General features: G+C 52.4%; 1 protein-coding gene across 6 annotated transcripts in view; it reads right to left on the reverse strand.

Annotated features, from left to right (window-relative positions):
• Nucleotides 1-27,268, reverse strand: part of LRRK1 (leucine rich repeat kinase 1) — a 133,096-nt gene that overhangs the window by 14,738 nt on the left and 91,090 nt on the right. For 5 of the 6 annotated variants that reach the window (XM_086711396.1, XM_086711395.1, XM_086711398.1 and 2 more), the window contains 16 exons: nt 26,531-26,660; nt 25,743-25,855; nt 25,095-25,309; nt 22,877-23,044; nt 21,988-22,160; nt 20,832-20,952; nt 20,139-20,298; nt 19,475-19,751; nt 16,056-16,227; nt 13,121-13,284; nt 11,995-12,134; nt 9,944-10,193; nt 6,745-6,911; nt 4,166-4,363; nt 2,042-2,319; nt 224-418 (listed from right to left, as the gene is read on the reverse strand). In XM_086711396.1, coding sequence (XP_086567522.1) covers nt 224-418; nt 2,042-2,319; nt 4,166-4,363; nt 6,745-6,911; nt 9,944-10,193; nt 11,995-12,134; nt 13,121-13,284; nt 16,056-16,227; nt 19,475-19,751; nt 20,139-20,298; nt 20,832-20,952; nt 21,988-22,160; nt 22,877-23,044; nt 25,095-25,309; nt 25,743-25,855; nt 26,531-26,660 — 2,921 coding nt within the window. The remainder of the gene's footprint in view (nt 1-223; nt 419-2,041; nt 2,320-4,165; nt 4,364-6,744; nt 6,912-9,943; nt 10,194-11,994; nt 12,135-13,120; nt 13,285-16,055; nt 16,228-19,474; nt 19,752-20,138; nt 20,299-20,831; nt 20,953-21,987; nt 22,161-22,876; nt 23,045-25,094; nt 25,310-25,742; nt 25,856-26,530; nt 26,661-27,268) is intronic. The other variant, XM_086711397.1, reaches the window with a different exon arrangement.

Below are 27,268 nucleotides of genomic sequence, written 5' to 3' on the forward strand. Positions count from 1 at the left end.
GTCATTTTTCCTGAGAGTGACACACACACAAAGAGATGAGCTGGATGTATTAGGACAGTAAACATCTCTTTCTAGAAGGGATGAGCAGAGGAGGGTTGCCTCATTTGTTCTAGACCTTTAGTGAAGGATGGGCAGTTAGCTGTACACGTGCATTCTGGAGACGCAGACCCTCCACCACTGTGGCAGGAGGTGTCTGGTCCCCCAGGCCCTGGGCCCCCGGTACCTTCTCGGGCTTTGTGTCCCAGCACTCCATCATGAGTGCCTGCAGGCGATGGAACTGCACCTCCTCGGGCTGCCCCAGAACAGGACGGATGCCCTTGGACAGCTTCTTGGCGATCTGAAGCTGGTGGTGGCCCAGCGCTGGCCGCTGCCCCGACAGCAACTCGTAGAGCACCATTCCATAGGAGAACATGTCTACCTGGGCAAAGAGGCAAGCCAAGTCAGGTCCCCTGCCTGGGCCCAGCACCTTTCAGAAGCTGGCCCTGAGATGGAGGGAGCAGGAGGACACAATTAGACAAGGGATCCTGTCCAAAGGGATACAATCATCAATCATCCACCAATGAATGTATCCATCACTTCCTACCTGTCGAAACATCTGGCCAACCATCTGACCATGCATCATTCTGTCCCTTTCGCCACCCATCTTTCAATCCTTCCTTCCTTCCTTCCTTCCTTCCTTCCTTCCTTCCTTCCATCTATCCATCATCCATCCATCCATTCCCCCACCCACCCACCCATCCATCCAATAAACACACACTGAGAACTTGCTAACTGCCAGCCACTGGTTAAGGGCTGCAAGGATGTCATGTTCCTTTATGTTTGAGAATCAAGACAAGGCAGGAGAACACGGACTCTCAGCTTAATGTGCTTGGCACTAGAAGAGCAGTGTCTGCAAATCATAAAGGGGGGATGTCTCCTGAATCATAACGTGTTGACTCCTCTAATTTTAATGTTATCAAAAGGCCCAGTAAGGAGAAGTTAGTATAGGCCTCCATGAGGGCCAAGAAATAACGTTTTAGTGGGAGAACGGCTGAGATAGACTTGAGAATTTTCAACGTGAAGGTCCCTGTTATAATCTTAGTTTCAAGGTGCCTTGCCTGTGTCACCTGCTACTTAAGAAGCTCTTATTTTTACCACCCTGATTTGCCTTTTCTATTTCGGTTAATAACCATAGGCGATGAGTTAACCTACACATGCTAAGGTCATTCTTCTTCCGGTTTTATTTGAAGGTGGTACAAACGTCCAGTTCTAAGATAACATGGGAATGTAATGTCCAGCATTGCCATTTAGGCCGTTCCTGAAGCAATTAGCCAATGACTCATCTGTAAATCACCAAATAATGAAAAATTATAGACCAGGGGAGTTTCAGTGCCAGGCGATTAGTGAAGCAGGGATGGCACCAGCTGTAACATGGTTTTTAGTTGCCTGTGTGCCTGCATCTATTTCAGGGAAGAAGGCAAACATTTAGCAATCATGTTGGCTGAGGCGGGCCAGGCCTGTCCTGTCGGGAGTCCAGTCCTGTCTTGCTAGAATTCACTCTCTTCTGGCTTTGGAGGATGCTGTCTTGGCCATCTCTGCCATTCAGTTTGGACAATGCCTTGTGGACAGCACCTATGGGCCGGGAGTCTTTGCCATCCTTACTCTGTCTGCCCCTCATGAGTCCCCACGAAGCTGGTCCACTCTCTCCAGTTTACCCATCTAAATGGTAGAGTTGGGACCCAAATCCAGACCTATTTCTGTCTTGGGCTCACTGTCCACTGTGTACCACCTTCATTATGTCTCTGAATCAAGGTTAGAGAATTCAGAGGCTATAGCACCATTCCTGAAGCTAAGGAGAGGTCAACTTTGACATTGCTAGGTGGACACAGGCCCCTGTGCATTTCTGGCTCAAGCCATACCCTCCTGGTTGAGCACAGGAGAGGGACAGACGTGTGCCTGGGGAAACACAGAGCTCAGAGGCTGCAGGTTCCTGGCCTCACCAGGGCCTGGGCTTGGCTGTGGGGCTGGGCTGGGCTGGGTAGCAGTGGGCCAGGGTGGGTACCTTCTCGTCATACACAATGCGAGGACGGATCTCTGGGGCCTGGTAGCCGGGCGTGCCCTCCACGCCGAGGGCACCCTCATGAAATGACTGCCGTGAGATCCCGTAGTCTGACAGCTTGATGTTGATGTGCTCCTTGACGTCCAGAGACCAGACCAGAATGTTGTCTGACTTCAGGTCACAGAAGATGATGTTTTTCTTGTGCAGGTAGGCCAGGCCAGAGGCAATCTGGTAGGCTATTTTTTGGGTGAGCATGTGTCCCAGGGGCATAAAGGAAGAATCTTTGCAAAGAAAAAAAAAGCAAACCATCATTACAACTGTCTTTTCTAACCTTTTCTCTTCCCAGATACTTTATATTCTACAGATACTTCTCATCATTATCCGTGCTGGATATAGGAGGAGACAGAGAATGACTTTCTGAAGTGCAATAGTATTTAGAACAGACATTGCTTGATTCCCGGTATCTCATGCCTGGAATTGGTGTTTTTACTAAAACAGCAAGGATTCAAAATTCCTAGAGTTCACTGTAGGCTAAGTTTACTATATTGTCAAGGGGTGGGTTGCAGGAGTAAGAGCTTCATTTTAAAAAAGCGCTCAGGGCACCTGGAACTGATCTCGCAGTTCGTGAGTTCAAGCCCTGCATTGGGGCTCTGTGCTGAGTGCTCAGAGCCTGGAGCCTGCTTCGGATTCTGTCTCCCTCTCTCTCTGTTCCTCCCCTGCTCGTGCTCTGTCTCTCTCTCAAAAATAAATAAACATTAAAAAATAAAAGTAAAAAAGCTATCGGGGCACCTGGGTGGCTCAGCTGGTTGAGAGTCTGACTTCAGCTTAGGAGATGATCTCACAGTTCGTGAGCTTGAGCCCCACATCGGGCTCGCTGCTGTCAGCACAGAGCCCACTATGGATCCTCTGTCTCCCTCTCTCTGCCCTTCCCCCACTTGTGCTCTCTCAAAAATAAACATTATGGGGCGCCTGGGTGGCTCAGTCGGTTAAGCGTCCAGTTTTGGCTCAGGTCATGATCTCACAGTTCGTGAGTTCTAGCCCTGCGTCCAGCTCTGTGCAGACAGCTCAGAGCCAGGAGCTTGCTTCAGATTCTGTGTCTCCTCCTCTCTGCCCCTCCCCTGCTCATGCTCTGTCTCTATCTCTCAAGAATAATAAATAAACTTAAAAAAAATTAAAAAAAAATAAACATTAGAAAATAAATAAAATAATTTAAAAAGTTCTCTTCCATCGAGGGAGAAACGATTTGAGTTTAATTGCATTTCTTCTTCCTGAATCGAGAGACAACTACCTCTCTCCTTCTGTCAGCTCTTTGGAATTTAGTTACCAATTCATTTCCCAAGGAAAATTATTTTAAAATTTCCTTAAAAACTTGGGGTGCCTGGGTGGCTGAGTTGGTTGAGCATCCGACTTTGGCTCAGGTCATGATTTCGCAGTTTCTGAGTTTGAGCCCCGCGTTGGGCTCTGTGCTGATAGCTCAGAGCCTGGAGCCTGTTTCGGATTCTGTGTCCCCCTCTCTCTCCGTCCCACCCCTGCTTGTGCTCTGTCTCTCTCTGTCTTTCAAAAACGCATAAACATTAAAAAATTAAAAAAAAAAACAACAACAAAAAAACTAAGATAAACCTCACCCCAGGGTCTCAGGGTTTTAATGATGATGGACACGTGGCTGGTGGGCTTCTGGGGGCCAGGCTGCAGCCTGGGCCCTCCCTGGCCTGCCTCACTTGAAGCCCTCAACTGCCCCCCTCAGTGGGGCTATTATTATCCCCCTTTTATAGGCCAGCAAACTAAGCACTAATTCACTGGATTATGGCTGAGAACCAGGTCTGGGAACGTGCATGGTTGCATCTGACTCCAAACCCTAAGCTTCTCTAGCCTTGCCAACAGCACCATACAGGGCGTAGACCTGGGGAAGGGCAGGTCTTTGCCCGAGGGGAGTTGGCCACATGAGCTGTGGGGCAGGCGTGCTCTGCCCCAGGCAGCCAGGCCCAGCAGGAGGAGGGAACCTCCAGGGTACAGCTTCCCTGGGGCCCGTGCTGCCCAGCAAGGGCTCTCTGGTCCCTGAGGGGCTATATCTGGCCAGGCGGGGCCCCAGGCAATCCCTTTCCGGACTGTTCTGGGTGTGGCTAGTACCTCTGGCATTCTCTGACAGCACGGTGTTGAGGCTACCCAGTGGGGCGAGCTCCAGGGCGAAGCAGAGCGGGTGGATGCTGATGCCGATGAGGGACACAATGCAGGGGTGCTGCAGGGCGTGTAGCATGCTGGCCTCTTGCCGGAACTCTGAGAAGTTCTTCATGGCGTCCGTGGCCCGCAGGTGCCTCAGCATGGTGTCTGCGGGGGAGGGCACAGCCATCAGCGCAGCCCAGGGGGGTGAGGGACACAGAGCACCTGCTGCCTTGCTGGGAGCCCCTCTAGGGCCACTCGGGGTGGAGGGCCAGCCACACTCAGAGCTGCCTCATGGGGACTCGAGAGGCTGGAGGGCAAGATATATATTCTAAGGCACTTAACACATCAGGGATTGCAACACTGTCACCCAGAATTTGGCCCCACACGCTGGCATTCCTGAGGCATTCCAGGCTGGTATCAAACTTCTCCTCCTCAGGTGCTAAACCTGGCCTAACACAGTGGGCAGTTCCTGCCCCCTCGATGGAGAACCGCGCACGTCCCTGCCCTTGTCACACAGGTGCCACTCTCGTAGCCCTCACCACACCCCACTGCTGGCTACTTGAGGGTCATAGCTGTGGCTTACTCCAGTTCTGCATCCCTGAATGCCACCCAGAGCCTGGTTCGACCAGCATGACCAGAAGGGGGCTGAGCACTGGGTCGTCACTGCTCACCTGGCTCCCTGCCAGCAGCCAGGACTGTCAAGGGCAGAAAGAACTAGCACTCTCTCCTCAGTCAGAGAGAAAACTGGGGCCGTCACAGGCCTGTGACACGTCATCTCAGGCCAGAGGAGCAAGGTCTGTGGGCAGTGGTGGGCGATCTCCAGTCTGCGCTGTAACCCGTCGAACCCGTGGCTGCTAAAGTCCCCCCCACGACCCCACCCGCTGAGGGGTCTCTCCCGTCAAGTGGAGGGTCAGGGTGCTGCCCACTGGTCTGTGGCTGGCTCTGAGGTCATCGAACAGGGTCCACCAGGCCTTTCTTGTCCTCTTGTATCCCACTCTGTTCCTCCCCTATGTTCAGAATTGAAAATCAGGGATGTTTGGATATGGAGGTTTAAACAGCATGAAAAAACCCTTGGCAGTTAAAATGCATCAGTTGTGTCAGATTTGTGTGCAGGCTGGCCAAATTTATTTTTCAAGCACAAAGGTTCTGTTTTTTACATGAGGTCTTTAACCTATTATGAATTTATTTTTGACTACGGTGTGAAGTCTGACCCAAGTCTCTGCCTCAGTTAGGGAACTGTCAGCCTTTCCCCTCTGACTCACGATGTGACCTCTGCTAAGCGCCAGCTTCCCACGCACACGCAAGGCTGTGTCTGCTCCCTTGGCGGGCCTGGCCGAGCCCTGGAGAACACTGCCTTCGTGTCTGTAGGGTTCTAAGTCATGACATTCTGCTGGGCAGGCCGCTTTCCTTTGTGTCCTACTGTAGGATTGTCTCAGCTGTCAGCTGTCCTTGGGATTTTGTCATTTCATACGCATATTTTAGAATCAGTGAGATTCCCCCCCCAGCCCACACGTGTGCGCGCACACACACACACACACACACACACACACACACACCCCTTGCTAGGATTTAAATGGGAACTAAATTGAATGGTATATACTAATTATCTCTCAATACTTTGTGGTTTCATCGCTGCCACGGGGACATTTTCTAGCAATGGGTCATTGCCGTGCGTGGGAACGCTGCTGAATTCTGAGGTTGAGCTCACGTCTGGCAACTTTGTGGAACTCTTCCTGGCTCTCACTTCTGCCAGTGGATTTGCTTAGATTTTCTGTGCAGGAAGTCATTCTCTTCCCATAGCAACAACTTGTCTCTTCCTTTCTGATCTGATTGTTCTAGGATTCTGCTTTTTCTACCAAGAGTGTAAATTACCTTAGTGGTCATAAAGATGAACGTGCTAAGCCAGGGGCAGTGAAAATGTGAAACTCAGCTGGCTGGAAGTGAGGCAGCTGCCCAGCACCCGGGCTGGCTGGGTGTTAAGAGGTGATGGGCTGCTCTAGGTAGAGAGCATCTCTGAGCTGATGTGCCAAGGCAAGACGGTATCCCCTCCTTCGTGTGGGTGGGGTTGAAGCCACCCCATGCTGATGTGCCAAGGCAAGATGGTATCCCCTCCTTTGTGTGGGTGGGGTAGAAGCCACCCCATGCTGGCTGCCCCATCCATTCAGCCAGAGTATCACTTCCCTTCCTTAAGTGTGGATGACTGAGAGAGGCCCTGTAAGGTAAGGGGTCCACCTCTAAGTGTGTGCCCACCATATGCCAGGCCTGTGCTGGCCGTGGAGCAAGCAGATGGAAATTTTAAGGATGGCCCAGGCTCTTGGGGGCTTGCATCTAGACAAGGAAGCAATCTTCCAAAACAACTTCCGGGTCTTGCTCAGCCTGACCTTTCAGCCTGTCCCACATCCTGCCAGGAATAAAGCAGGTTGGCCACCCAGGGGCCTCCTTTGGCCTCACTGACCCTCCTCCCTAGGTCTCCGTAAGGTGGCAGGGAGTTTGGACCATGGGAGCACATGTCTGAAAAGAAAGGACATAGGGCCCTCCCTGCTCACCTGCTGGGGCGTTGGCAAAGTCCTTGAATTTCTTGATCTGGAATCGCTTCACTGCCACGGGCTGGCCTTGGTACCGGGCCCGGTAGATGATGGTGCCGCTCCCACCTTGACCCAGGACACTGCTCTCATCCTCACTGTGCTCCAACTTGCTGTTCTCCAGGAAGAGCCTACCGGCAACACAGCATGTGGGGCAGATCAGACCTCCCTAACCGTTCCCTTACCCACCCCTCCAGAGGGTCCCGCTGGGGTTGGGGGGGAGGTCCCAGGATGGGTGGGTGTGAGGACACCCATGGTCATCTCTTCCTACTGCAGGGAGTCATGGTTCAAAGCCGCCGGTGGGGTCAGACAGATCTGGGATAAACCTTGGCCGTGGGCAGGTCATACAGCCTCCGCAAACCTTTTCTGTAAAGTGGACTCATAATAGAAACTGCCTCCTGTGTGTGGATGGTGGCTGGCACTGGGGGACACCTTGGAAAGTGGCCTACATAGAAAAACAATTCTTCTGGATGTTTTCCTCCAAAAGGTTCTGTGTTTTGAGAACTGGTATCCATCAGACTGCATTTATCTACTGCTAGGTTAGTTGTTTCCCTATTTCTTTTTATCAAGCAGTTGAGATGGGGTGGGGGGGGAGAGAGAGAGAGAGAGATAATTCCAAGCAGGCTTTGTGCTGTCAGTGCAGAGCCCGACATGGGGCTTGAACTCGTGAACTGTGAGATCATGACTGAAATCAAGTCAGATGCTCAACGGACTGAGCCACCCAGATGCCCCAGGCAGCCACAGAGGGCTTCTCACTGTCTTGAGTAGTGTCTGCACAATGGATGACTAGGATTTCACCCAAGGGCAGGCAGTTTAGACCTCACTGGTCTGTGTGTTCTAATCCGGGTAAAGGGAAGATTTCTGTGGGGCTTTGGAAAGACTGCACGTCATTCCTGGAAGGGAGGGAGATGGAGAGGGATGATGGGAGGCAGGGAAGGAGGGGGAGATGCCTTCCCATTTCAGGGCCTCCCCCTGCTCTGCTGAGGTCTGTCTGGGTTCCTGGTCAGCTGCCTACACCAGGTGCACCCACTGAAGCCCTTCTGGCCCCACAGGCCAACCCTGCCAGGCTGTTGTTTCCCACGCCTTCCAGGAACAGATTCTGCAGCTGCTCAGACTTTGCACGGCTCAACCGCACGCACTGCACTCCAGGCGGGTGCAGCTGCACCCACGGTGGACCTCAGTGGTACAGCGGAAGACGAGCTGGGCTGCTCTCCAAGTGCCCACCCCAAAACCACCTGCTTGGGCAGCGTGGGCACATGGGAGCCTCCCAGGATGGGCATGAGAGGCAGCAGGACCATCGGGGATCCCTCAGGGCATCCAGTTAGGACTCCTGTGAACTCGGGGCCACAGGACGGGGCTCCCTGGATGCCACGTAGTCACTCTCCCAACCCCCACCTGCCCAAACTCGCAGCATGGGGAGTGCGATGCTTCAGGGCCGCAGTTGGGGCCACTGCCCAAGTTTCCAGAGAGCCTCTGCCAGGTTGGGAATCCTGTTCACATTGTTGGGCTTTTCAAGTCCCAGCCAAGTACCGTCATTTAAGAACCACGCCATGGCTTGTAATTAGATCCACACCAATGGGGACATCCAAACTGGCTTTCCAGATTTCATACAGTAGATGCCACAGCCTGGATGCAGTTGGGGCATAAAACCTGACAAGGTTCAGCAAATACATGAAAATCCTAACATTTGGGGCTGCCTAACTGGGCACCCCCCCCCCCAAGAAATCTGATTCACACATATACAAAACTCTGCATGTGGTCTTTGAGAAGTGATAAGCCTCACATTAGAATTCTAGCAATAAAGAGGGCTCATTTGGCAGAAGAATAGCATTTTATTGCTCTTTCTACCAGTGAGGTAACTGGGGATATTGAAAAGGGCTGTGGGGAGGGGGACATCAACCAATGCAGGAAGCAATTTCTTAATCTGATAGACTCATCCAGAAGCAGGCTTTGGAACCCCAATTCTGCAGTATCTACGAGTGCTCTGTGTCTATTCTTTGGGAGAGGGGGCAATCTGGAAAAATGAAAATAACCCCATAAAGTTTACTTTTCTTTAAAGAAGCCAGATCTAGCAATCCTTTGAATAAGACAACAATAGGACTCCATAACTCCAAAATAGTTGGTAATGGCCAATGTCAAACTGTCTCCAGGGAGACGAAGTCATACCTTTTGGTTTCCATGACTACAGAAGATTCCTTCTTTTACCAAGCACTTGGATTTTGTGACTGTTTCCTGTTGGATGGGACCTCAAAACATTCTCTATTTCTCCAGCATTCTTTGCCCAGCCATTATCTTGGGTTATAGAGTAGACTCAACTTTAAAAACAGATTTAGAGGGGCCGCCTGGGTAGCTCAGTCAGTTAAGTGTCTGACTTCAGCTCGGTCATGATCTCACAGTTTGTGAGTTCAAGCCCCGCATTGGGCTCTGTGCTGACAGTGTGGAGTCTGCTTGGGATTCTCTCTCTCCCTCTCTCTCTGTTCTTCCCCGACTTGTGCTCTCTTCCCAAAATAAATAAATAAACTTAAAAAAAAAAAAAAGAACAGATTGGGGCACCTAGGTGGCTCAGTAGGTTAAGTGTCCAACACTGGCCTAGGTCATGATCTCGCTGTTCCTGAGTTTGAGTCCCACATTGGGCTCTGTGCTGACAGCTCAGAGGCTGGAGCCTGCTTCTGATTCTCTGTGTCTCCCTCTCTCTCTGCCCCTCCCCCACTTGTGCTCTGTCTCTCAAAAATAGATAAACATTAAAAAAAAATTAACAACAAAAAAAGGAGAACAGATTCAGGGATCCAAATGCTCTCGTTTGCCAGGAAAGGCAAATGCGGCTGTAGGTCTGGAGCGCCCCCTTCCTGAACGCCACCAAGGAGAATTTGCCTCCCATTCCTTGAGCCGGCAGGAAAAGGAGGAATCAGAGGGAACAGCAAACTTAGTGCAAAGGAGCTCAGGTGATGTGATGGAAACACAGTGTGGGGACCCAGAATGGCGTGCCCCTCCAGGTGATCGGCTCAGCTGAGCCTGTTGTGGCCTCAAAAATGGCAAGCTGACAGCCTGGTTCCCTTCGGGCAGCCTAGGACAGGGACTAAAGGTCACAGGAGATTGTGTGGGAAGCATGGCTAGGGCAGCCCCAAGGTGGGGGCCAGCCATGCAGTGTGGTGCTGTGGCCTACCTGGCCGGGAAGTCAGTCATGAACAGCTCAGGAACCAGCTCCTGGAGAGGCACGGGGAGGTCAGGGTGTCTGGGGCAGGAGATGAAGTCCTGCTCAATGGCTGTCAGCACGCAGTCTTCCATGTCGAAGTACTGTACACCCTCTGATTTCTCACTCGGGTCGGTGTGCTGGGCCCAGGAGGTCTCGCAGACTGGGCAGGGGACGTACTGCTCCATGAGTGGGGTCCCGTCGCTTTCTGTGGCTGTCAGGGCTAAATGGGGACAGAGAAGGACACAGTTCACATGAAGGTGGCTGCAGGTAGCACCCTGCAACTTTGGGCTGGGTGGGCTTTTCACGGGAGGGGGTCTGTGTGCCCCTGCCTGGACCCCAGGGAGTGGCTGAACCATGACTTGGGTTCTTTTTTGGACAGCGAGATCCTTCACCAGGAAAGACGCGCACGGGGAAAGGTCAGGGATGCACTGGACAGACAGTGGGTGGTCTAGACCCTGAGCCGGCTGGCTGAGGCAGGGCTGAGAGGTTGCGGATCCCTCCTGCACAGCCGGGCCCTGACAGGATGCTGCGGGCTGGGTCGGAGCTATGTCACGCTCCAACAACCGAACCACAACCAATAAGGAGCCATTCTTGAAATTAGAAACATAAGGCTTGCAATTACTCTGATCCTTCCTAGAAGAGCAATGCAGGGGGGAGAAATGAGTACAAATTAAAATAGAACCTAGTCATTTTACCTGCGTTCCCCTGGGCAGGAGACACACAGCTTTGCTGCCCGCCTCTGAAAGGAGGTGCAAAGAAACAGGCTCCATGGCCCCCCTGTAGAGGAACCCTCAGGGTGAACTGATGGCCTGTCTTGTGCAGGGTAGGAGGGGGACTCTTAGAAGCTTCTGGGCACATTTGCTATCTGCAGCCCTGTGTATAATATATCCTGCTAGCTGGCAGGTGGTGCTCTCTCCTGGGCAGCCCTGTCTCAGGCGCTTGGCCCAGCCCCTCCTGTCTCAGGTGATTATCTAATGCACCCCCTGCCTCGCCCCCCTCACATCTGCAGAAGCACCTGCTGTAGGGCTCTCTGGTTGGCGGGGAGTCATAAAAGCCCAGGGAGGCTCCCTTGGATGGCCAAGCACACCCAAACTGTCTTCTCTTACGCTCCTTTCTAAGATTTTTGCCTGGTAGGTCAGCTTTTCCATCAACCCTGGAAGGATCCCAGGCCCTGGTGTCCAAAGCATACATCCTGCCGTGTCCTCCGATGACCTCCTGCCCGGGGATGCAGGGATGGCTTCAAGTGAGAAGCCAGCTTGGGGAGGTTAGAAGGCTGGCCAAGCAGGTCTTGGTGTCCAAACCCAGCACTGCCCTCTCAGCTGCCAGCCTTCAAGGGTTGAGGGCTCATGGGGAAGAGGCTGCCTGCTTGGCCCCAGACAGCCTCCTCTCTGCAGGACACCCTGCAGGTTTGTCTCCACTCTGGTAGCAAAACAAACAGAGGGCCTCAAAAGCTTCACTTCAAAAAGTGTTTTCTTTGGGTGGATTGTCAATGGAGAAACTGATCAAAGGGCCATGTGGGTGGTTGATCACCTCTGGGATTTGAGGATGGGGGCAGGCAGGAAAGAAAAATGGGGGTCCTTGACAGGTGTGGCTCTCTTGCCTCCCCACCCCTGTGTAAGGGTTAAATCTGCATCCATGCGGTGCCCCCAGATTTCAGCACTAGCCTCAATGTGCAGAAAAGACCCACGTGAAGTTCACACGCAAGGTCTTCCTGGACCACGCGTGGTACCCAGGGTAGTCTTCCTTCCCACACACTGTGGGAAGACAGGGGGCCAAGTCCTGCACACACCCTGTGGGGCCCGGGCCCACGTCTTCCCCATAGCACCCACCCCCATGACACAGCCATACTCCCCTGGGATCAGGATTCTGCCAAAGGGCCATTAGGACCTCTCTGGTTGCCTTGGGCTGAATCCCAGTGAGACTTCTGCTCCCTAAATAATGTGCCCCACCCTGATTCATAAAGAATATTCATAAAGAAATATTAACATGAGCAAAGACTTGGTTCCAGAACATTCTCTTACCAGGAAACCACTGATCGATCAAGGAATTGACATGGTCTGTGATAAAAGCCATTGCAGAGAAGTCCCTCATTTCTGACTGGCAAATGATTTTTATTCCTCCACTTTTTTTCTTTTTCCAGTTCACGTCCGAGGATTCCACACTGCAACCCAGAAAGAGTCCACTGTGATCTGCCCGTGGAGGGCCCTGGGATGATCTCCTTGTCTCCAGGGCAAGACCTAAACCCCAGGGACCCTACCATCCCACCCCAGTACCCTGTGCCCAGGCAGGACTGTCGAGGGGATCCCCTTGTGTGCCTGACTCTGCCTTGTGCCCCCACGACTTCCCAATGCCATGAGGTGGACGTAATGAGGACTTGGCAGTAGGGGATGCTCAAGCTAGAATCAGATCTCCAGGTGTGGCCTTGGGGAAGGTTCTCCCCTTCTCTGAACCACAAGATTCTCATCTGCCAGGCGGCAGCTGTGAGCTTTAAGTGGGAACATCTATCTATATGAAAACCCTAGGCAAAGAGAGGGGCTCAAGTCAGGCCCTCAAAAGAAGATACATTACTCTTCTCCTCTCATGCAACTGAAGAATATTTTGAAAAACTCATTGTAAATATGAAATAATTGTGTGCGTTTATTAAAACTGATTAAAAGTCGTTTATTAAACCTCTTGAGTTGACTTTATGTCTTTCTGTCTCTCAAAAAGGTAGACAGGAAAAGGGAGCTAAATGAGGTAACTCGTTATGTTGCACGTAGGATCCGGGCTGGGGAACCAGCGGGGTCACCTGGGCCATCGTCACTTAGGACAAGGGGATAGGGCTAGATGGTTGCAAGGCTCTTGCAGGTGTCACCTAAGTGACCACGGGGGTGGGGGGTGCTGGAGCTCAGTGCCCGCCCACTTCCCTCAAGTCCTGGTCTGTGGTCACCATACCCTCTCTCACAGGGAGAGGAAGGAGGTGAGGAGACAGGGAGCCCCTGGATATTTTCAGGGGAGAGTCTCGTATTTCTAGCAAACTGCCATGATGAGCTGCTCTCGGGAACAGAACTCTGGACACCAGTGGACAGTCTCCCAGAAGAGGCCACCACGGGGCTATTTCCACGGCACCACGTTGACCCAGTCACGTGGGTTCTCAAGTATTCCTACCTGAGGTAGCCCCCATCAAAAGTGACCAGGAGCCCTTCCTGCCAATAGATGGTCTGATTTCTTTTCACTCTGAACGTACTGCAGCGATTTCTCTGGTTTCCTGTAAAACTATAAATGGTGACTTTCCTGTGTCTGCTTTTAGTATTCTTCTTGTTTTCAAAAAGCTGAAAGACAGAGAAAAGATGCTGCTTAAGTATTCCGGCCTCCTCGCTGGCCCTGAACAGAGCTCTGGAGAGACCGGTGTGGCCCCATCGTGATAAATGACCCCCGTCTTTCCCACCCCCTCCTCCCACACCACGCATCCCGCTGCCAAGTTAAACACTGCACTATCTGAACGGGTCTCCAGGATACCCTAGGAGCACATTTTCCCCAAAGGATTGATAATAATAGGCTTCTTCTGTTTAAATCTTTTCCCTCCCTGACTTTACGAGCAACAATTTATGTTAGAAAATGTAGAAAATACAGACAAATGTGCAAAAGAACACAAAACAACACTATTTTGGTATATTTTGGTGTATATTAATCGAGGATTTTTTTTTCTGTTTACATGTATGTTTAGAAAATAGCTGAGGCCATATTTTCTAAATTTGTACTTCTAATTTTCTAAATTTGTATGCTTTTAAAAACCTCACTTTCCCTATGCCATTAATAACTCATATAAAATTCATTTTCCTAAAGCTCAATATTTTACTAAGTGTAGTAACTTCCCAGGGCACCTGGGTGGCTTAGTTGGTTAAGTAGCCAACTCTTGATTTCCGCTCAGGTCATAATCTCATGGTTTGTTCGTGAGTTCGAGCCCCAAGTCTGCACTTACCAGCGCAGAGCCTGCTTGGGATTCTCTGTCTCACTCATGCTGTCCCTCCTCTGCTCACACTGTCTCTGCCTCTCTCAAAATAAATAAATAAACTTAAAAAAAGAAAGCCTTATTTAATAATGCAGACTGTGAGCCAGTAGAATGTGAAAAGTCACAAAACTTTCTCTGATTTCCTTAGTTCACAGTGTTAGCAGTGGGATTATTGCATCAGAGGGTTGGAATACTCTTAGCCCTGGACGTGTACTGAGCAATCGCTTTCGAAACGATTAGAACATATACACTCTGACCACAGGGTATGAACCGCGTCATGATTCTGGGGGCTACTATGGCTTTACTCTTTGCTGATTTGAGAGGTGAAAAGTGGCCAGCATTTCATCCTCGCTTGAATTTGTACGCCTTGATTGCTCCTGAGACTGAAATCCCTTCATCTGAATTTCAATGGGACTTTCCCCCTCATTTTGAGTGAGGGATGCTGCCTGGAAGGGCGCCTGCCCCCCACCCCCAACACTGAGCCCACTTGGGAGCTCAGGCCTCACACGATGACGAGGACGAGGACGCTGTGTTGTGACCTCCCACTTAGAATGTGGCAGGACAATGAGTTCAAAGGGAGGGCAGCGTGACCGGATCGGGACTGCAGATGAGCCAGCTCCTGCACCCACTCTCCCCACCAGTGCGCCCTCCAGGCCTTGCAAACAAGCCCCCCCCTCCCCCCCACCAAACTCCCCATAACATGGGCCACAGCAGTTATGATTTTCAGGCTCTTGTATTTATTTTTTAACATTTCAGTAAAATGGGGAGATCAAAGAATATTTTTAATTAGTCAAGGAGTTGCTAATTCTATAAGAGCCTTTTAATTACAATGTGGTAAAAAATAAATCCATACTGAATTTAATGCCAATTATTCAATAGTCCAAGTTTATGCCGGGGTGCTCAAATTGTAGAGTGGGTCAGAATCCCCTGGAAGGCTTGTGAAAAACAGAGTGCTGGCCTCCATCCTGGGGGTTCTGATGTAGTGGGTCCAGGGTGGGCCCAAGAATTTGCATTTCTAACAAGCTCCCAGGTAAGGCTGCCTCTGCTGGTCCAGGAACCCCACTCTGAGAAACACCACTCCATACAAATGCTACTTTCATGTTACTGTTTTGCATGAAATTCACGTTGACAGACAGCCAGGATGCCTTTCAACCACCCCAGGTGAACCCACAGAAAGTAACTTCTTGGGTTAGGTCTTTGTTGCTTCCAGACCAAGTTAAAGCTCTACACTCCTGGTTCTCAAGCTTGACTGGATGGTGAAATAACCTGCCAAGCTTTAAAAACTACCAATGCCTGGGTGCTGCCCTGAGAGATTCTAAGTTAAGCCGTCTGGGCTCTGTCCATGTCTGTTAGAAGCTCCCCAGGTTCACGTTGGCTTCTAGCGCACAGCCTGAGTGGGCAAAAACATGGTTCTAAAGCCATGGTTCTCCAAGTGTGGTCCCCAAACCACCCAGTGGCATCACTGGGGACAAGGGTTAGGTATGCAAAATGATGGGTCCCAGTCCATACCCACCTGATCAAAACCTCTGAGGGGGACCAGCCATCTATGTCCTAACAAGCTAGGGGATTTTGTTTTCTTTTTTTGAGAGGGAGAGAGTGAGAGAGTGCATACACATGCTCACACAAGCAGGGGAGGAACAGAGAGAAAGGGGGAGAGAGAATCCCGGGCAGTCTCCAAGCCCATCGTGGAGCTGACATGGGGTCCATGAAATCATGACCTGAACTGAATTCAAGAGTCAAATGCTTAACCGACTGAGCCACCCAGGTGACCCCTCCAGGGGATTTTGATATGGATTGATTTACAACCACTGCTCCTAAAATGAGTATTCTGAGCCAGTGAGGTGCTGATTTGGTATTTGCAGAATGGTTCAAATGGGTCTGCCAGCCTACAGAAGAGAAGGCAGCCGTGCCACACTGGCCTCCTGGCCCCAAGTCAGTAGCTTTGCTGCAGGAAAAGGGGTTTTGATCAAGCCCCTCCCATGAAGGGCCATCTCCTTCCCTCGAGGGCTCAGCTACGGCTGCTGCGCACGCATTCTCCACACACACACACCCCCCACCCCCCCGCCAACCCCATGCAGAAACGGCAGCTACCTGGAGGTCCATCTCCGCCAGGCTGATCAGCATCCGTGCTATAAACCTTTGCCAGAAGCCAACAGGAACGAAGCTCATCTTAAACACTCTCTGAATGGTATTGGCCTTGGGGTGTCGCATGCCGTGAGTGTCCAGGCCGGGTTTGGACGGAAGGAGGTGTGGCAGAAGATAGCTGAAACACAACAAAGGGGACAGGTGAACAGCGTGGCCCGAGCTGGCCGGGGCACGCTGCCCAAGTCCCTTCCCCCCTGGGGCCTTTGGGATTTTACTTTTAGAAAGAGACAGTAGTTTCTGTGTTGAGAATAAATGCTCCAAGAGAAAATGAAGATGGGCACAGCAAGCACACGTATCAAGGAAGGTCTCTAAGACGGCGACTAGACTATCCCGAGGGAAGACATGAAAACATCTGTAGTCATAAACCCGTCAGACATAGCAAGTCACGGTTCGCTCTCTGTAAAAGTGGGTTGTGATTGGGGAAATCCCTTAAAATGAACTTTGGATGGTGGAGGAAAAACAAATACAGCTGCACGGTTCCAAGGACAATGCAGATATTGGGGTCAGAGTAACATTTTTGGCCTTCGAAGCTATTTATTGTTCTTGGACAGTTGAGACAACACAATCGCCTTCAAAGTCAGGACGAGGCTGTTTTTGCACAGAGGGATGGTTTATGAGAGCACTCTTGCTCATCGTAAAAGTGCTGAGTCACCGAGTCAGTGAGCTGTTCATGACTGTGGTCAGTGGGAAACAGCTGAAGCCTGGGGAGGTCCCACTGAGAGCGTGCCTGAAAACCAGCATGTTCTGTGTGTGTGTGGAGCTGTGGAGGCAGGCACAGGGCGGCCCCTGGGTGTGCCCTTTTCTCAACAAAGGCCTTGCCTTCAGCTCCCCTGATGCTTTTAAAATACATCAGTTTAGGTCCAATAAAATGTCTTTAGAACTTTCTGGAAGAGACCCTATAAAATACTGTAAAAGAATACTTAATCCTGGCTCTGTGTTTTTGGCATGCAGTGTAACCATATTGAGATTCCACCTCCCTGATGTGGGACGAGAAAGGACACTTATCCCACAGAGTTGGTGGAGGATAGACAGGGGCTGTGCAGGTGAGGCCCAAAGGGGGCAGGCAATGAAGTATTAGGTTCTTTTTAGCCACTTCAGATCTTAAGTAAAAGGACCTTCTCAATCACCTTTCCCTCCACCCCCAGCCTTGGCCAGCAGGACACCCTGATTTATTCCTTCATGTTCTGAAAAGTCCTTGTTATCTAGCTGTTCTGTCTCTTCCCCATTGTGGGAGGCCCTTGTCAGTGCCTTGCATGATTTATTCCGCTTCTTCCGCCCACATCACACTCAGCTGGCCACGTCTTTGTAGGTGTGAGAGTGAGTGCAGAGAGAGCTTGCTCTGGACGCAGGAGCCCTGCAGGCAACACGGCACACACAGAGCAGGGGCTCAATATTTCCAAAGGCAGGGATGACTCAGAAGCCAGCATGGCAAACAAAGAGATCCCGACTGGCAACGGAAGCTCTTCTTAAGGTGTGTGGAGCAAGACTACGGACACCTGCTGACCTACTTGAGAGCAATTACTAGCTGGGAAGCCTGAACCAGGGGATAACCACAGTGTCAGCAAGATGGGGGCTATGTTCATGTGCCTGTTGAACATAAAGCCATGAAACCCTGGGCAGGGCACCGGGTCTGTACCCGGGAGCTGGTTCACTCATGCTACACTACCATGACTGCCTTGGTGGGACAGGAGCTCTCAGAGATGGTCAGTAGCATCATTGACCAGATAAAGGCTTATGTGCAAGGAGATGGAACTCAGCCTAGGGCACAGGGGAACCATCACACCTGTGCTAAAATGGAAAATGCTCAGATATTCGTTACTTTTTATGGAACCAGATGCCACTGGCTCTGAGTACTTAACACAAAGGAAGAGTGACAGTAAGTTGTACTGATGTCTTTGGAGCCTTCAAGTGCAAGAGACACCTTGAATACTTTACGTGTATTATCTAATTTTATTATTACTATTATTTAAATGTCTATTTATTTTGAGAGAGAGGGTGAGAGAGAGAAAGTGGGGGAGGGGTGAGAGAGAAAGGGAGACAGAGAATCCCAAGCAGGTTCTGTGCTGTCAGCATAGAGCCGAACTTGGGGCTTGATCTCATGAACCATGAGATCATGACCGGAGCTGAAATCTAGTCAAATGCTTAACCGAATGAGCCACCCAAGTACCCCAACGTTCATTGTTGTATTTAATCCTCACAACAACTATAATACTCGTTGGTAATCGCATTATTCCCATTTTACAGATGAGGCAAGAAGGGCAGTTGGGGTTCATACTCAGGCATTCTGGCTCTGTGGTCTGACCCGCTGTGCTATAAGCCTCTTTGGACACTTGGCCGTGACCTGGATAATTTTATGGTCCACCCGGACACACATGTGTGGACAACTGCCTTGCCTTTCCTGAGTGCAGGAATTCCCACCTTTCTCTGTCCTGTCGGTAAAATAACCAGAAAATCGTCAGATTTTGGCAATGCTGTCAACTCAGAGGCTGCCTCACGTTGCATGGACCAAAGTCCAGGACACTCCCTGGGCCACAGTATGAGGTATCTTTCGGACTCTCAGTTCCTCTCTGGAGTTTCTCTTTTTAGGACTCACTCATGGCCCCCAGGGGGCTGGAGCGACAAGAAGGACTGAGGCCCTCTCCTGTAGTTATAAGGTTGAGTGGAAATCTGAGTCGTGCCTCAGGCACAGTGACTGAGATCTGGCTCCTGAGAGGCCCCAGTCTATGCAGGCAGAGTCTCTGGGCTGGCCACACAGGGTCCAGGCCAGCTTCGCGGGAGCCTCCAGTGGTCATCTCCCCAGAGCTCTGGGGTCGGGGGTGGGTGGTGACAAGGTCTATAGTAGGTGGATTTGGTCTGTGTGGTCTGGTCTGTGGATCTGGAGTCCTGGCTACTGCTTCCTGGACGGCACTGGTATTAGACCCAGGAGGAAATTAGGGCCAGGAGGCCCTGAGCACCCAGTTGGATTAGATGTATCATCACTAGCTCGGACCCATGAGTACCCGCCCCCCAGCCCCTGCCCTCTCTGCCTTTTGAAGCCAGGCTGTGTAATTAGCGTGGGCACCCTCGTCACTTAACCCATATGTATTCACTAAATACCCAAGCAGTCAACCCTCTAAAACATGAACTCCCTCCCCCAGCCCCCAGAATATTTTTAATGCCATTCTTGCACGGTTTCCTGCACTTTGTCAATAAATGCATTTTCTTCGAATCCCCTGAAAAGGGAAGCCCACAGCACAGGAAGGAACAGCCAGCCCAGGCAGGCGGGTCCTCACCATGGCCCATCCCTGGACATCTCGTTTCAGCCACCAGTGCCCCCGGTCCCAAGTCCTTCCTCCAGGGAGCAGTGCGGGCAGCCGAGGGCTCACCTGTCATTGGCCACCGGCAGGGCGATCTCGAACTTGGCCAGGAACTGGAAGTACTGCTCCTCTGTCTGCTGTGTGAAGCCGGTCCCCACAAGCAGCATCCTGAGGTCCTCGGCCCGGATCACCCCGTTCTTGGCCACGGAGCGGGAGCCCTTGATGTTGAAGATCCTCTGCAGACATTCGGACAGCCAAATGGGGTCAAGGAAGTAGAGGTTCCGCAGGCCGTGGCTGGTGTCCGGGAAGTGCAGCAGGGTGCCGGTCTCTATGAGGAAGCTGATGGCTGCCCAGGGAAGCGGGCGGGAGGAAGCGGCGTCAGACAAGGGGCGAAGGACTCTGGGGTGGCCTCATCCCGAGGGGCCCAGGCCACACGTTCTTCCTAGGAAAGCAACCAAGGCTCCCAACACGCATGGCCCTTTAGCCGGGTCGGCCGCCCTGTCTCGTAAGTCTTGCCCACGTGCTGATCCAACACGGCCAGCTGGGGAGCCCCCGGCCGTTGATCTCCGCCTCTCATGGGTTCCAGTTTGGCACACTTGCCTGCTCCTGACAATTTTTTTTGTGGCCCCCGAATCACAAACACCTGAAGTGCTTTGCCAGTCATTCGCAGACACGCCTGTGCCGGTGGGAGTCCACCTGGGCCGCTGCGCCCCCCTCCCCGCCCTCCACTCACCGGACTGCAGGTCCTCATAGTCTTTGATGTCGTTGTCTGGTGTCTGCTCCACCAGCTGCTCCAGCTGCCTGTCCGTCAGGTACTGCACGTCGTCGCTCAGGCTTCGGCGCTGCTGCTCGGCCAGCACTGCCTCCTGGAGGCTCAGGTAGCTCCTGGGGATCTGGGTGGGGGGGCGGACAGGTGGGTGGCTGGGTGGCTGGGTCCCCAGGTCCCCAGCCCTGCCTGCCAGCCCCTGAGGCTCAGCAGGTGAACTTCTTCTTTTTTTTTAATGTTTATTTATTTTCAAAGAGAGAGAGAGAGAGAGCACAAGCAGGGGAGGGGGAGAGAGAGAGAGAGAGAGAGAGAGAAAGAGAGAGAGGGAATCCTAAGCAGGCTCCACACTGCCAGCGCAGAGCCCACCGCGGGGCTTGAACGCACGAACCGTGAGATCACGGCCTGAGCCGACATCAAGAGTCAGACGCTTAACCGACTGAGCCACCCAGGTGTCCCCCGGGTAGGTGTACCTTTCCCCTCACTGCCCCATCCCCTTGCCTCCCTCCCCCCCGCCTCCCAAAAACGGTTCTTGCCTTGGGACCACCGCGCCTGAGGACCCAGCATACTTGTTTGACAGCAGGGAGGAAGGGAAGTTTGGGTTCCCAACGGAATGGGAGGGAGCAGCCCCTCTGGTTCTGGTCGGAAGCGCCAGGTACCCACCAGCCTCCCCGCGAGTCTCTGGCAGCCTATGGTGCTGCCCACATCCTTCATGTTGCATGTGACGTGGAAGATCAGCTGCCGTAGCCCTTCCTGGCCTTCCAGACTCTTGCAGGAGAGCTCGCTGCGAGTGTAACACAGAAGGTGATCACTCATCACGCGTCTTCCCTCTGACAAGCCCTGTAGTGTCTCTGTTTCCACAGGTTTTGTCCCTAATGCTGGCAAGTCAAGGGAACTCGTGAGAGGTGGGCACGGACAAATGTATCCAGATCTCACTGGGAGCAACGCGGTATGTGTTCTGAGTGCGCCCGTTTTACAGAGGAGGAAGGTGAGGCACACGGGTGCAAGGTGACCTCCAAGCTGGAAAGGAGCAGACTTGGGGTGGACCCAGGTGTCTGGCTCAGAGCCAGTGCTCCTGTTGTCACAGGACTCAGAGATGTTCTCAAGGACACACGAAGAATTCCGGAAATTCTGCATCAGGATCTGCCAGATCCCGCATTCTGAGCGGGGCAGAAGTGGCCCCAGGCTGTCACCTACACCCAGGTCCGCAGCACTGCACCCAGAGTGAGGGAAGCTGAGAGCCACCGGCACAGCTGTAGTAACACACACTTGATTCCTCTGAGAGAATGCTTACTTCACTCGCTGGGCTTGTTTTATCATCTGTGAAGTGGGCACAACGGTCCCTGTACCTCACGGGGCTGTCGTGAGTCTAAGCTCAGAAGGTAAGAGAAGTGACAAGCCCAGGGCACCAGTTCCATTGGCACGGGCCCAGACCGCTCAGCCCCAGTGCAAGGACCAAGACTGCCCGTGGGGTCTGTCCTTGGTCAGGGATCAGCAAATGTGATGCGTGGTGCACGAGCTCAAATCTCCTGGTCCCGTGGGGGCCATGCACACTCAGCACTGGCCCCGGGGGAGGAGGGGACCAGGAAAGAAGCGTGGAGAGGGTGTGCCCAGGCTCTGCCCTGCCACTCCTCTAGTGGCTCCTTGCCCTCCCCAGGGCCGAGTCTGCTCTGGGGGCTGAGCCCGGAAGGGGCCCCCGAGGAGCCCAGCCCCCCGCTCGGGGAGCCCTCTGCAGGCGGATCCCAGTGTCCCCGGGAAAGATGGACACCAGAGGGAGCAGCAGCCTCAGGCACAAGGTAGGAGCAAGCAGGACACTCACTGTAAGTGTTTGAAGGTGATGTCCGGGAAGCCCGTGGCCCTGGACCCGGAGGGCGAGCGGCACAACGCCAGCACGTAGGCGCGCAGGGTTGCGATTCTCTCCACTCGGAATTTGGTTTCGATTAAGTCCAGGTGTGTTCCTACCACCAGCACCACAGCGTTGGGGGCCTTGGCCTGCCAGAGAGAACCCCGTGGCTGAGCATCGGGGCACTGGGAAACAGCTCCCAGGTGCCCCGCACTCCTCTCTGCAAAACCTGTTTGGCCCTGAGGGGTTCCATGAGGCACCCCGGAGGGTCTGGATTTCTGATCCCTGCAGCCAGCACGTCAGCTCCCTGGGGCAGTGGCCTGAATCCAGGCTCTCATCACCTTTGCTCATGAGAGGGGAGTTCTGTTTTCCTTTTGGGCCCAAGGGTGGGGGGCTCTTAAATTTAAGGTAGAAGAAAATTACAAGAGCACCACCAACAATCTGGCCGAGGAGGGTTTTTCGCTTTTCTTTTTCTTTTTAGAGAGTGAAAGAGAGAGCATGAGCAGGGGAGGTGCAGAGAGAGAGACAGAGAGAATCCCAAGCAGGCTCCACGCTCAGCAGAGAGCCTGATGCAGGGCTCAATCTCACGACCATGAGATCGTGACCTGAGCTGAAATCAAGAGTCGGGCGCTTAGCCGACTGAACCACCCAGGTGCCCCTGGCTCAGGATGGTTGTGAAGTGTTTCACTGTGACCTAGGATCCTGGGTCCTCCAAAAACCAGCCCAAACGCAAAGTGTTTCTCCCTGACCATTTCTTTTCTGTTCTCTTTTTTTTCCTCAGTGAAGGGGGATGCTTCAGAGAAGTGGCGGACCCCTGTGACACTCGGAGGACTGGCAACCACAGGGCTGGCTGGCATCTCCTCACCTCGATGTTGAGCAGCCAGAACTGGAGGTTGGCCACGGCCTCCTCCCCCAGCGCCAGGTTCCAGACCACCACATACAGGGCCTTGTCTGTGAAGAAGCACTGATTGACAGTGGCCATGCTGGCGGGGCCACCGATGTCCCAGACGGTGAATTCCACGGACTCAACCTGCTTGAGCAACAAGGGCAGCGACAGGAGGCATTTAGGAACCAAGGCTGTACAGTTATCGGGATAACTGATCACTTCAGATGCTGGGATTGGGGCCTAAAAACGGCCCAGCAGTGGAAGGGCTTTGCCCGTCCTGCTGTTTGTCTCAGGAAGCAAGTGACCCAAGGGAGGGAAAGGGGCCCAGCAGTGCGGAGGTGGACTTCTGGAAGCATCTATCTACCCCTAACAGAGCCCGGGGGTAGGAGGGAGGGCAGGCCTTCCTGGATGGCTGGCTCCCGTTCGTGTCCACCTGTATCTGCCGAACACTGGGGGCTCTGTCCTGCCTCTGTCTCTGCTGCAGACAGTTAGGAGACATCCTGCTGGAGGGAACTCCGGTGCTGACGTCAGCGCCCACGCCAAGGCTTAACCTCCATCTGTGCAAGGGCGAGGCCAAGGAGACGGGCCTCTGGCCTCCGGACTTGAGTAGGCCAGAGGGCGGCGCCCACCAAGGATGATGGGAAACTTCCCCGACGTGGGAATCAAACAAAAGATTAGCTGTAGTGCTGCCGGGAAAGGCTGTGTAAACGGTGGTTTCTCTATCGTTCTATGAGCTAAGATTCTGGCCCCACCAGCTAAGATTGCAGTTTTCTGTAGCAAAGAATCATTTCCAAGATGCTGCATTTTGGCCTCCAAGACAAGGCGTGCTGACCTGCTTTTGCAAAGAAATGAAAACGGGCAGCTGTTCTAAACTGGCAGAAGGCCCAGACACACAGGGCGTTACGGGGCTCGGCGTCTGAAACATCAGGTGGTTGTCCTTCCACTAAAGGAGGGGAAATGATAATAACGGCAGAAAGGAAGTAGGGGCCAAAGGACAGGAAAAATGGAAACTGCAATTCACCCCCCAGACGTCAGACAATCATTTGCTAAAGAATAGCCGGGAGAAAGTGATATTGAGTAGTTTTGCTTAAAAAACCAGGAGAGAATCCAGAGATCCTGGGGGCTTTAGAGAACCTTTGGACACGGGGTAGTTAGATTCACTCCTGGGGCCTTTTGGGGGGTTGTGGTGGGGCTGGTATTATTTGACTGTTATGGCATTAAAAGGCGGGGCTCTGCCCTTTAGAGGACCGGTTTCTGAGTCTGCTAAAATGTACAGCCTAAATGCCTAACGACCCGAACCGGAATTTCCGACTTGGAAAGTGATTTTGTATAAAAGATCCTGCAACAAAACATTGTTGTCTCTAGTTGGCACTGTGCTGGGGGCTGGGGCTGGGGCTGGGGGAGGGGGCGGGTAAATCCTGCACCCTCTGGCCCCAACGCCCCTCGGTTTTCCCCGAACAGCCTCCCTGCACCTGGGTCCCTGTGTGGTTCTGTGTGCCTACAAATACTGCGACAGGTAAGGGAGGCATTCCAGGGGTGTGTTCTCCCCTGAGCTGTTGCTCCCAGCGTTCTATATTCTGGGATATTCTACCCCTGCATTCCTCTACAGGCTCTCTTCTCTGATTCCAGTGCGAGGCAAGTTTCATTTTTCTTTGTCTCACGCTGAACACAAAACAAGATGATTAACAGGTTCACCACATAGGGGCTTGAAAACTAGACTTTTCGGAACTTGGGGTGGAAGCAGGTGTTAGGCAGGACAGTGCATTCATTCCAGGGGGTGGGTTCTCAGCCTCCCCGCGAGGGGCAGGTGCTGCTGGGTCTCACTCTCTATGGTAGCAGTTTGCTCTCTGCTCTGGGGGGCAGCTACCCCAGACCATTTGAATTGTAATCCTTAAAGCCAGGAATGGCAGAGCCTGGCCACTGCTGCCTTCAAAAGCTCATCAAAGAAATCTAACGAACGGCCAAACCACTGGCCCGAAGCCTCAACTTAACTGTAACAGAACTATGAAGTCATATTAAGAAATTATTCACTGGCCCTTGGCAGGAACTTTGAAACAGCACACAGTGGCCCCTGTAAATATCCTGGGCCCCAGACACCAGGCTGTGAAAATCCCAGGCTCTCTGGAGAGGAGACAGAAGGTGCCAGGGAAAACTCCCTCCCACCCATGGGGGACTCTGCACACCGAACATCCTTGACCTTGGCTCTCGAGCCAGCTGGCCTCTGGAGCTCCCACTTGGTGGTCCTGATGGTGGCCTCGCTGTGCACCACCTGGGGGGCCCTCCCCGTCTGTAAGATCTCCAGGAGGGTGGACTTGCCCTGGCGCGGAGGACCCACGATGATCATTTTCATCAGCTTGCACTTCTCTGCTTTCCGCAGCTGAGCGCGCAGGTAAGACAACATCGCTTTGGGGCCTATGCAAAATCACAGAGCAGGGAAAGTAGACACGGTGGACGTATAGACGAGAACATGCTCACGGCCCTTGGGAAACAACATCCTGTCTTGAAGGAACACTTTGCACATGTTCTAATGGGGCAAGTTGAGAGCAGTATTGGGTTTGATGGGGAAAAGGTGTGATACTAATCCTCCCAAAAGTGGAGTCCAAAAGTCAAGGGCGTCCAGACAAAATCCTTCCTGCCCACAGAACCAAAGATACTTTTATCATGTGGTCAATCGCAATACCACGGTGCCCAGCAACTATCACTTTCTGGGTAATTTTACAGCACCTTCCCAACCATGGGTGCCCGCAGTTGGGCTCCACGGGACACCCAGCAGCTTCCACCCCAAGGTCCTTAACAAGTGGACTTGAGTCATCTTTCCCAGGGGGCGGTGCTGAGGAAGCCCTACCTTCCTTTCTGATCTCCGTGGGCACGTTGCTGATGTTCAGGTCTTCAATGTCCAACTGCCAAAGGTTGCCCAGCTGCCCCAGCTCAGGAGGGAGCTCTCGGAGGCCAGGATTGCTGAGGGCACACACACACACACACACACACACACACACACACACACACCGTGGGAGAACACACACATGTGCACATACACACAGCAGCCTGTCAGCCTCTGGGGCCCGCACCCCAAGCCTGACATCATGGGCCCCTGCTTTCTCGCCTCCCATTTATATAGTAATTCCAAAGCCTTTCTCCCTGGGAAGCCAGCAGTACAAATGGGAGCCCTGTCTTCTGCAAAGCTCTGTGACTTAGAACTGGATTTCCACCCCCAACGTCCGCCTCTCTTCTATGTATTACGATGATCCATAAAGATTACTAGTATCTCTTCTCAAAAAGGCAACATAACCTGAACTTTTTTTTTCATATTTTCGTTGTTTTGCACACTGTCTGAACCCCCCAGCAGCGCCTGGCAGTAGGTATCCAGTAAATGGAAGGATGAAGGAGCACTTCCTTTCATTACGACTGAGTCAAGTAGCAAACGATGCATCATGGCGTCATTGCCCAGCCTTCCCCCCACCCTCACCCCCCACCCCGACTCTTTGACTAAGCCCGGTTCTCAAAGTCCGCCTGCTGCTTCCTGGTACATAGATGGCTTCTCTTTCCCCATGTCTGTGTCCTCAGATGGGTTACAGGACACTCTGCCTCCCCGGGCCAAAAGGGCCAGTGCGGCTGCTCTGGCTGGGTACTCACTTTCCCAAGTAGAGTTCTGATAAGCTCTTCAGTAAGCAAACCGAGGGAGGGACTGCATCCAGATGATTGTCGTTCAGACAAAGGACTTCCAAAGACTCACTTAGGAAGGCCGGAAATTCCAGCACACCGGCTGCAAAGAAATGGCAAAGCAGACTGGATATTTGCAGATAATTCTGGACCGTCACAGCCTGGAGGCCAGGTGGCCATACAAAATGGTGCATCCTCTGGAGGGTATTTTGGGCAAGGCAATCTGAATGAGGTGCCCATCTGACTGACCCAGGGATTCTAATTTGAGGGAATGGTCCTACAGATGCCCTTGCCCATGTGGCAAAGATGCAAAGACAGGACACTCGATGGCACACTGTTTGTAACAGCAAAGACAAAAGATGGCTTACATGTCTGCCCCAAAGGGGGGTAGCTAATGAATAATAGGATAGTATTCAACTATTACAAAGCATGGGGCAGGTCTACACATGCGGGTATGAAGTGATACTCACGAGCTATTGGTGAACTGAAAAGCAAGGAGGTGGCATCAGGCATCTAGAAGGCTTAACTTGTGACCCACCAAAACGTGTGCAGGCATGTGAGCAAACACACTCATGCATTTACATGAATGTGTTACATGTATGTGCAGTATATGCACATGGATATGCTATCTGATGCTGTTTATGTGCACACTACACAGGCACACAAGTATATAAGTGTGCTATATGATATTATAGGCGTATGCACACACAC

Source organism: Puma concolor, chromosome B3 (genome assembly GCF_028749965.1).
Source record: "Puma concolor isolate L17-30 chromosome B3, mPumCon1.1.hap2, whole genome shotgun sequence".
In the NCBI taxonomy this organism is placed as follows: domain Eukaryota; kingdom Metazoa; phylum Chordata; class Mammalia; order Carnivora; family Felidae; genus Puma; species Puma concolor.